Here is a 10867-nt window from a genome sequence, read left to right on the forward strand (position 1 = left end):
TGAATAAAAAAATATATTTCAGTTCACATACATTATGAGACTTCGGTAAATGAATAAACTAAAATGCAATCAATCAATAATATATTTTTTATATAAACACACGAATGTGAGTTTATAAACAGTTTATATACCCTCCTGTAACACGGTCTTCAACAACGCGGTTTCATTCTAGCACTATTAAAATGTTGCGAAAACCAACCCTCCTAAAACACGGCTTCTCACAACACAAGACGGTTGAAACAAAGTTAAAGAGAAAATGTATTTCATTCGATGTAAAAATACAAACTTTAGATGGCACTGTGAAAGAAAAAGTGGCAAACATTGCCTACACTACTATAAATTTAAACGAAGCAACGATTCGAACCATTGTGATATTCTTAAACAGAAAGCTCTGAAACCCTAAAGAGAATGAAGAATCTTTTGACAGTCCAGATTTTGTGGCAAAAATACAGGGATTGAAAAATTCTCAAAAATATTTTGCGATCAAAAAAGGCAAATCTGAGTCAGCTGACCACGTAGCTGCCTGGACATATCCAGAAAAAAACATTAAAGAAATAGATTCTAGCCAAACAAAGTTTTTAACCTCTCCTAGGTATAATAATAATAGGGGAGGTGTAATCCCGTAAGTGGCATATTTTTTATATAACTTTTTTACAATATTTAAGTTTGTCCAAATGTTTGTAGACAAAAGACTGGATTTCACCCCCTCGGGAGTCATTAAGATGAACAAATTTCAACAGGGATAGAGAATACCTTAAATAAGGGAATATGTAAGACTAGGCATTTACAGGGCTTATGACCTGTCATTGGCTGGTTTAAGTGGCGACTGCACGCTGTGTAACATTCACCCAACTTCCCGCTTTACCGCCTCGCTAACGCGTATCGAGAATTTAGATTAGTGCTGTTTAACGTGTCACAGTGAAAGTAGTGCGATGTCATAAAGCATCCTCTCGCAACATTACTTTATGATAAAATACAGGTAAACGTCGTTTTGCGCCGGTTCGATTTACTCCGATTTACAATTACGCCGGTTGGTGCCGGCGTGGGATTTCCCGGTTCGGCCGACTCCAGGAGGCAGTAGGCGCCGCGATTCTAATAACAGACACACTTTTACACGTTGTTTTATTCTATTATGTGTACGCGAGTACGCTAGCAGCCTATTGTGTGTGTGAAATTATTTCCGAGTTAGTTTTCGTTTTGTTTTTAAGAAAAATAAAAAGGTATTATTTTATTTTTTATTTTATTACTATTAAAATTAAAAGAATATTAAAATATTTGTAGTTTATGCTATGATTCTGCAAGAAAGGAAGCAACAATCAAAGCAAATGAAATAGTTTTTTTTTTTAAAGTGAGATAATTTAATTTAGTACCGACGAACTGGTGAGCTAGTAATTATTATAAAAAAAACATTATTTATATCAAGAGTATTTATTAAATACATATATAATTTATTTTTAAAATGCATAGGATATGTATTAAATAAACATGTTAGATTGTTCATAGAATTTTGACACAGAACCTAACCTTATATCTTCCATTATATTTGTGTTCATTTTACGCCAATGTCTCTCGAAACGGAACCCAGGCGTAAAACGACGTTTACCTATATATAAATTTCGCAGAAAACTTGAAATATTATGAAACAGTTCTATAAACACTAACATGATGATAATAATGACTTTTTTTTTTAATTCGTATTTATAGCATTTTAGCTTGAGTATTCCTGGTAACGCCCTTAAATACTCGCGGATTTTTTACACGTTCAGGCTCGAAAAGGATAATAGGGACGAAACTGGTGGTTGGTTAAAAAAAATCCTAATATTAAATTTTATGTGATAAAAATGTCTTATAAAATTTAAAGGGTTTTTTTACAATTTGACACAAAAATAAAAATTATTAATTGTAAAAATTTTAATGACAAAAAACTTTTTTTCTTTTAGTCAATTTATAAGAACCTATCTACCGTGTTGTGGGAGGGTTACCCTGCAGATGTAGCTAAGATACACATTTTAAAAATATTAAATGTTTTACTTAACATATTATTACTTGACTCGTCTTGCTCCTAATTAACCAATGAGATATTTCTATACTCGTCAAAAAGGTTTATAATGAGAAAAAACTGTGTTTTGCAATGAAATTACAACGAAAGAAATCACAAAAAAATGCCAACAATAAATTTTATAGCATAAGAGCGAAGCTTAAATAACAAAAATGGATGAGGGATAAAATATTAAATCACTGATAAACTTTGGTTATAAGTTATAATGTGCGTATTCACAAATATAGCATTTAAAATAGATATTACAAAACAGCGAGTGAGCATTGCGGAAATAATAACTTATCACTTCAAGGATATCATTTATAAACATCATTATTGCCCTTTTCTATGTTTCTTCTAACTGCTCCAACTATTGTGTGAGGATTGACATTCTAACACAAATTGACAATACTGCAGTGAGGGGTACAGTGAAAGCTTTTAAAGTTTCTTTATTTCGTTATTTTCGCGGTTTGACTGTAAAGAAATATTATTTTTTCGCTTGATCAGTTTAAAATAATTGATAGTGATATGCGAAACTGAAGAAAGACACAAGTCTTGTCATGATCAGTTTCGGGAAGGGGGTGGATGCTTTCATTGTTCTATTGTGTGAGGATCTGGCGGGATAATCGGCTGTGGACTTGCTGAGGGACTTCTAAGCATTTGCTTTGTGAAGAGGAAATCACAGAAAACTCATTCAGGAGAATCCGGACATCATTCTCTGATCTGCACCTGACGTTGCATACAGCGCCGTTTGGTACTCCAATCGCAGTGTATCGGTGATCATTCATTTGCAATATACACGAATACGAGGTTTACGCTCAAGGCGCCATGCCGGTAGACTATGAAATATTTCCGTGAAAGTATTATGCAATTATTTTATTTTTCAATTTTGACTTTTTAATTTTAATTCTTCATTTTAACTTTTAATTTAAACTTTTAACTTAATTTTAATTTAAACTTTTCATTTTAACTTTAACTTTTACTTTTGATTTTAATTTTATTTCCATTTCCACTCTTAATTTATACTTACTTACATCTACTACCTGCATCTAATAATTTATTGTTGGTTGTGATTTCTTACAAATAAATTTAAATGTTCATGGAAGCAGAGAGAGAGGGAGGAAAGTAGAGTAGCTATACAATGTCTTCTCCTTTTTATGTACTTTTTATGTAATCTTTTTATTTTTACTTTTTTAGAATTTTTTCCCCTCTCCTCCTGCATTCATAATAAATTAGTGTGAAATCTGTAATTGGTATTACTTTTTTTAATTGTTCTTTTGTACCTCGTTTTATATAAAGACTGTATTATTTCATTAATAAATAAATAAATAAATGTATCCACATTTAACGTCGCCCTTGCAGGGAATCTAACCCGGGACCTCGGGCATGGTAGACGAATGCACTAATGCTTACCAGTATGCAGAGAGGTGGACGAACATGTTGAAAATAAACTGAAAAAACTAATTTACCTTTTTAAAACTATAAGAAATATAATTAGCCTAAAAGAACTTGCAAAAATATATTACGCAATTAGTCAATCAGTTTTGGAATATGAAATAATCGGATGGGGATAATCAAATGACACATTGATCAAACAAATGATAATTGCACAAAAAGCTTTAATAAAAATTATCTTAAGAGTCCCAATCAGAACTAACTCCCTCGGTATATTCGTAAATCTTAATGTAACATCTGTAAAACAACTTTATGTAAAAGCTATGTTACTGTACGCACACAAACATAATTCTCTACCTTCCATAACTCCTTCCACAAATACAATAGTTACTAGATACCACTGGCGGCTCCTGACCGAAAGCATTGGCAGTGCATTTCTTTACATTTTGTCAACTTGTACATTATTTTTAATAATATTATAACAATATGACAGGTCTGACGTGATAAACGAGCAATAGTATGACAGATGACAGCCCGCGCATCGGAGCCAGGAACGCTAAATTCGCCTAACATTATACGCACGTTATAGGATACTAAATCAACTAAATTCGTACTAATATCATGTCTTTTACGTATGTTCAAAGTGACATTGCAAACAAACTTCAAATCTGCGCATGCGTTGGCAATGCCCGGAGTATGTATATTATTTTCTTCCTCTAACGCACGATTCCCCGTTATAAACCGTTGTCTATCTCGCTCCATGGCGATCTTAGGAGATATGACATATTTCATAGAAATTCAGGGTAAAGAATTGTGCAAAACAGAACATGCACGGGGACGATTGCGCATGCGTAGACAAGATGAGAAAATCGTCCGCTAGAGTCGATCTCGCTAGATCTTTTGGCGCTAGTATTGAATATTATGATGTTTACGAGTATAATATTGCAACGAATCCCTGTTTCTTTGAACCTATAACATATTTTTACTATTAATAAAATTACTAATTTATTTCCACATATTTTTACTTGGCAGTGCACTGCACTTATGCACATACTAAGGAACCGCCTCTGCTAGATACTCCACCCTGATGCTGCAAAAACAATTAAAAATGAATACAACTTTCGGTCAAAGAGGATTGGCCTACTACTCGGTTAAAGTGTACAATCTACTTCCATTATCCATCTTCTTCTTGCGGTGCCTTGTCAGGTCCACCCGACGTTGGCGACCACTACAGCGAAAGCATCTCGGTCCTGCGCTACTCTTGTGTTCCGCAGCTAGGACAACTGCTTATTGAATACACTCTCCATAGTGATTCCTGGGAAAAAATGACCAGAGTGGTTTCCCGTTGCCTTCTCTGGTGGATTTTTCTATCGGAGTTACCTTCCCTTAGATGGATAGTTCTGGTTTGGAGGCGCCAGAAATTCGCCTTTCATCCTCTAGTTATCTGCTGTGATCACACCGTTCAGAGTGCGATCCCATTGCCCGGGGTTTGCGACGTGGACGCTTACGAGTAGGTTTAGTCAGTAGTGTTGCCGGTGTAATGCAACTAGGCGTTCGCAGTATTTTATGGAATCGTACCCTCCAGCAAGGTGTGACTCACTGCGACCCTACTGACAGTTTGAACCCCATTAGCCATAAGGACAATTAAAAAGTACTCAAAATATAAAATTGCTATTAAGAAATGGATAGTGGTGGTGGGTTGCGCACGAATCGATGAGTGGATCAAGCCAAATAAATAAAAATTTGTGTACTGTTTATGAAATTTGGTCTACAGGTCTATATAAATTGGTTATGTTTTTTTATGATTATTTTAGTTTATATTGCTTATTATGTGAATGATAATTAGGTTAATTAGATTAATTACGTTTTTATTTTATTTTTATGTTAACTTTGTTAAAAAACGAATTTAAGGCATGTTTTACATATTGTAAAATGTTTCCCTCGGCACGAGACACCCCAGTGAGGGAACATTATTATGTATAAAAACAGAATACAAACATTGTAAAAGTATAAATAAATAAAAAATATTTAAAAAAATACTATTGTAGGCATGTGCCCTGGATTCGATGTGTTTGATGCAATACTTTTTTGTTTAAACCACAGAATGGAGAATTCAGGTTCAAATCACAAACGCACAAAAAATAACTTGGAGTTTATTGTTTCATAAAAAGAAAATGTTATTTTCTACGTCAATATTTTAATTACTACCCAATAAGTTACACGGATCTCTAATTGAGAGTAATATCTCGTGAATGCTCTGATGAAAATAGTATAACATTGGACTTAAAAAAATAAAAAATATTATATTTCTGGACCTACGCCTAGAGATATTTACTTTTGCGTAAATATGTCCACTTAATAACAAATTGAACAAAATAATGGTTGCAAGTTCTAAAACGTTAAGTATATATTTATTTATTGACTAGCAGAGTTGGAAAAGTCAATTAAGGTTTCCGATAATTGCAATGATCTCAATTCTTAATTTACGATCTAACGCAATACTAGACTACCGTAATATTGATTTCGTAGCGATTATATTTCTCCAAACGGTGTGAATTAAAAAATACTTTTCTTATTTATTATACTGTATTATGTTTTTCCTCAAGTGAGTTTTTTGATCTTCTGAAATGTCTGTCATTAAGTGTAACCACGGTAACCCAGAGAAGAAAATGAACAAAATAAGGAAACAATACAAAAAAATAAAATTTGAAAAAACTAATGGTGGATAGGGCACTGCATTGGTATATAAATCGCAGCGTATCTTGATATTTTTTGTTACATGAAGGTAGATATACTTAATGAACAGATAACACACGTGCATTCTCCATTACTTTACCCATTGTAATATATTTTTACTAATGACTTTTTACCCTTTGTTTTTCAGAAATCATAATTGACACAAATCACACTCACGAAGGATGGGGCACTAAAAATAAAATACTTAAACTCATTAAAATAGCATTATATCGAGTCATTAGTTAACCCGAAAAAAATTTGATAATGATCCTTAAAATAAAAATAACTTTATTTAATTTACTTTCAGGTAATTTTGAATTATCTATCCTTACCTCTGTTTTGTATAAATACATTGAACTTCTTAATAAAGATACCAGTCACGAAGATGTCGCGAAAGCGATAAAACCGGTCACTGGATATTCCAAATTTGTGGATTAAAGTATCACTTGTCTTTTATTTATATAATAAATTACAATGAACATCCATCAAGAATTTTCACTTACAAACTTAAACGTAATATCTTATTTTTTAACCCTAGTTTGAGGGAAGTTCCGACGTATTTTAATCACAATGCTTATGACTACCAACAAATAATAAATTGTGTTTTCTTTTCTATTTTGTTTTCTTTGACAATCTGACAGATGGAAAAATAGTTCGATTTTTAAGTAATGCATTTGCTACTTACACAATCATTTGCTACTTACACATGGAATTTGATCCCATTCTGTTTTTTTAGGATCCCAGCAGTATTTCTACACTTTAAAACGACACAACACGGCATGGGTTGAATTAAAATCGGGAGTTGCGTACTGAGCAACTAATGGGTCAAAACGTAAAACTACTCCTTCGAGAGTAGTTTAGTCGCCTTCTGTTTGATGCGCGTATACGGTTTCTGGACTATTTTTAACTCTATGCAAACATATCTAATTTGTATTTAAATTTATTTCAACAGAGAGGGAAAACATTGTTGAGAAGGGAATATGGAAGTCTGGGCATATAGATATCAAACATTGTTGAATATCTAATTTGGACTAAATACGATAATTGATATCAAACTTTTGATTGTGTTCATTTAATCTATTTACGAGTTTATACTCAAATCTAGCAATAGCAAAGCATTGCCGGGTTCAGTTCATATAGAATAAAAAAATAAGTTGTGTTTAGGATGTCCAGCTCACTATTTATTTTTAAAGTGCATTTGTTTGATAAATTAATAAGCGACGTTCGATTTTAAAATTTCAATAATTATTATAGGACTTATCGACAAATTTATTTTTGAAACCATTTTCTCCAGCACAAATTCGTCTACAGGGATTGGAAACATTAAAAATATTATTAAAATACTTTTAACATACTTTTATTATAACGTATTTTTTAACCACTATAAAACCTTTAACCGCACTTAATGATGCATAGGGTACTGCATTATTGTTACACCAATTAAAAGTGTATTTTAATCAGTCGTTACACATTAAAAAAAACGTTATCATTTCCGTGAATTAAACCTGAAACTTCCTGCATGATAGTCAAATGCGCTAACACCTTCACTACGAGATTTAAATTACAATCCCCTTACAATAAATTAATTATACATGATATCTAAAGGATGAAGTCAACATATTTATTCCTTCCTTCTTTAGTTTTAAAAATATATATATTGTACAAAATTAGGAAGGGGCACTGCGATGGTGTCGAATATAATATATTATGTAGCAAGTCGAAGAAAGAAGTGCTAAAAATATGTAAATTGATGGAAAAATCGAGAAAAACATGGTACAATAAAATCTTGAGAGTGGAGATTTCAAAATTCGGATGATTCGGCGAGCGTGCAGAAAACCCATGAATGTGGAGGAAGCGAAATATAAGTTACGCAAAGATGGAGTGAAATGGCACTATCCTATATTTTTTGCTTACGGAAAGAAAGTTAGTTAAGTACGTATATTTTTTATCATTTGACCATAAATTATATGTTCCGGCACTGCTGGGAGTGGATAAAGAATTATGTAACTTACTCATACAAGTGACAGATGGTTCTGGCCAGACCGTTCCCGGATCCACAGGGCATGATGCCGAAGGGGACTTGCTCCAGAACTTGCTGCCAGTCCGGACGCTCGAATATTCCGTTAATAACCTCGAAGAATATTCCATCACCACCGACTGAGACGATCCCCCGCCAAGCATAAACATTCCGCTCCCTTATGAAGTCTTTAGCGTAGTTGGCGTGTTTCGTGACTTGCAGATCGTATGGAATCTCCGCTTCAACGAGAATCGGGGCCACCCTTTGTTGGAAACATTCCCGTGCCTTCCCAGCGCCAGATTTGGGATTCAAAAGAACCAATATTTTCCGTTCGTTTAACGGTGGCGATAGACAATTTATAGGTAGATTATTATTAAACATTTTATGGCTATCCGCCACTTTTGAGCTTCTTTGTTATTATCGTCGTATTTATCGAACGATCTGAATCTAAGAGTTATTGTCGTCCTTTCTCGCTTGCCGCCACGTCTATTTCGTTTAAGGATATATGCGTAAATATATAAATATGCGCTAACGTCATTTTCATCTTGTTCTCCACTGTTCTCGTCCACTACTTTAAGCGCCTGCGGTCCTGGGAGTGAGGTGCAGACGCAGGAGGAAGCTCCAGTATGCCTTCGTTTACTTCGCATGCATCTGCAGCCCACAATATCGTGAATGGAAATAGTCTGTTCCTTGGTAGAACCATTGCATTCCTTTCTCAAACTTAATCCTTTTTCCGAAAGTCTTACTCGGAACAATGTATTTTTTTTTGATAATATGTAGAACGTTTCTTCTAAATAAACTTCGGCTTTCGTATCGCCACTTTCGTGAATAATACCATTAGTTTATTCATGATTACCACCAACACTTATTCAAATGCGCCTGATCAAAATATCTTAAAGAAATAAGGGCGATGGAAATCGCTTTCAATCTAAGAATGACATACTAACTCACCATCACTCAGCACTTTTACTGCTGACATCAACCAACACAACTAATTAATATCAAACTGATCAAGATGAAGATCCAAACGGAAGACCGAACTAACTCACCCGACGAACAGTACCTGACGTCTGACACAAGTCTGACGTCTGGTACGATCACAATATCCTTTTTTTGACAGATGAAAATATCTAATTTATTGTTTATGGTAGATCACCATAAACATTTTTTATCCGTAAACAATCACGGTGTCTTACTTTAATGTAGCCATAAAAATAAATTAGAATTGAAATATCGAAAAAAAATTATTAGTTTTGAATTTTAAAAATGGTCATGACCTTCAGAATGTCAGAGGCTGGAAGGAATAGGATATACGCATACTCCAAATGCGTATACAATCGAAAGAAGAAATTTCACCATGAGCTGCAGAATTTGGTGTAATAAAAAAAAAAATACTTCTTCCGGTGCCTTTTGTCTGGTCCCCCTGACGTTGGCGATTACTACAGCAAAATTGTTTCTATCTTGTTCTACTCTTACATTCCGTAGCCAGAACGACTGCTTATTGATGTACTAAATAAGACCAGAGTGGTTTCCCGTTGCCTTCTTCGGTGGATTTTTTGTCAGGGTAACCATCCCGACGTGAGTGGATGCTAACAAGTTGAACTAGTCCGAAGTATTGCCGGTGGAGTGCAACTGGGCGTTCGCAGCATTTTATATAATCATACCGTCCTGTAAGATGTGACTAACTTTGACCGTACTGACAGTTCGGATCCCAATATACATAAAATATATAAAAAATAAAATTAAATAACAAACAAAACAAAAAAAGTGGGGTTGGTTTTTACAAAAGTTATGCATGCTAGCATGATTGTGTAGAGCGCAGACTTATTTTAAATTTTATTGTGTAATTTGAACGACATATTTGTATAAATCATTTTTACACTATAGAATATTTACTAGTCTGAATATGTTCGTTGAAGGGCGAGAACGCTAATCGGTTAAATAAATAATTGGAAGTTTACCAAGTTCATTAATATATTGACATTTATCAAAATATAGTTAATTTGTAATTCATAAATTATGTTTATATTTTTATTTAACACTTTATATATTATATATGTATACAATCAATATATATAGCACATATAAGGGCGGGCGTATTGCCTAAAGCAGTACCTTATTCCTATCTTGCGACTCGAGAAATTAAATACTATATGGGCATATTGATGGAACATGTATTGTATTAGTATCCTAAAATTTTATTGTAAAACAAATAACACACACATATATATATGTATATATAAATATACATAAATATGTGTGTGTTATTTGTTTTTTTTAAAACAGAAATTAGCTGAAAATTTACACTATACTGTGAAGAGAGAAAAGGGTAAAAATGGGAAGTAAAGGAGGAGGATAAAAGAAAACCTCAAAAATACTTCTTTTTATACATTTCAATCATAATTTAAATTTATATAAAGAAGGGGCCTCTCTGATATTGGTGGATAGATTATTCCACTACTAAGACGCTACTGTTGTGAAAGAGGAGGTAACAAAATTAGAGCGGTGAATGGGTTTTGAAAGTATTATTGCGTTACCAGAACGAAGAGATAGCCCATGTTGTGATGAATTATAAAATATTAAATCATATTGAAAAATAAACAAACCATCACCCGTTTTCTTTTTACGGGTTGGCAGGATAGGACGCCATAAAACTATAACTTTACATGTAGACTTAGCTT

General features: G+C 33.5%; 1 protein-coding gene across 1 annotated transcript in view; it reads right to left on the reverse strand.

Moving 5' to 3' along the window:
• LOC148274087 (sphingosine kinase 2-like) overlaps nucleotides 1-9269 on the reverse strand; it is a 52059-nt gene extending 42790 nt beyond the window's left edge. The window contains exon 1 of the mRNA XM_088237635.1: nucleotides 8182-9269. Coding sequence (XP_088093761.1) covers nucleotides 8182-8567 — 386 coding nt within the window. The 5' untranslated portion in view covers nucleotides 8568-9269. The remainder of the gene's footprint in view (nucleotides 1-8181) is intronic.
• Between the last annotated feature and the right edge of the window lie 1598 nt (nucleotides 9270-10867).

The sequence above is a fragment of the Micrasema longulum genome, unplaced genomic scaffold (assembly GCF_059751315.1).
Source record: "Micrasema longulum isolate JH-2025_06_02 unplaced genomic scaffold, ASM5975131v1 h1tg001763l, whole genome shotgun sequence".
NCBI classification, from domain to species: domain Eukaryota; kingdom Metazoa; phylum Arthropoda; class Insecta; order Trichoptera; family Brachycentridae; genus Micrasema; species Micrasema longulum.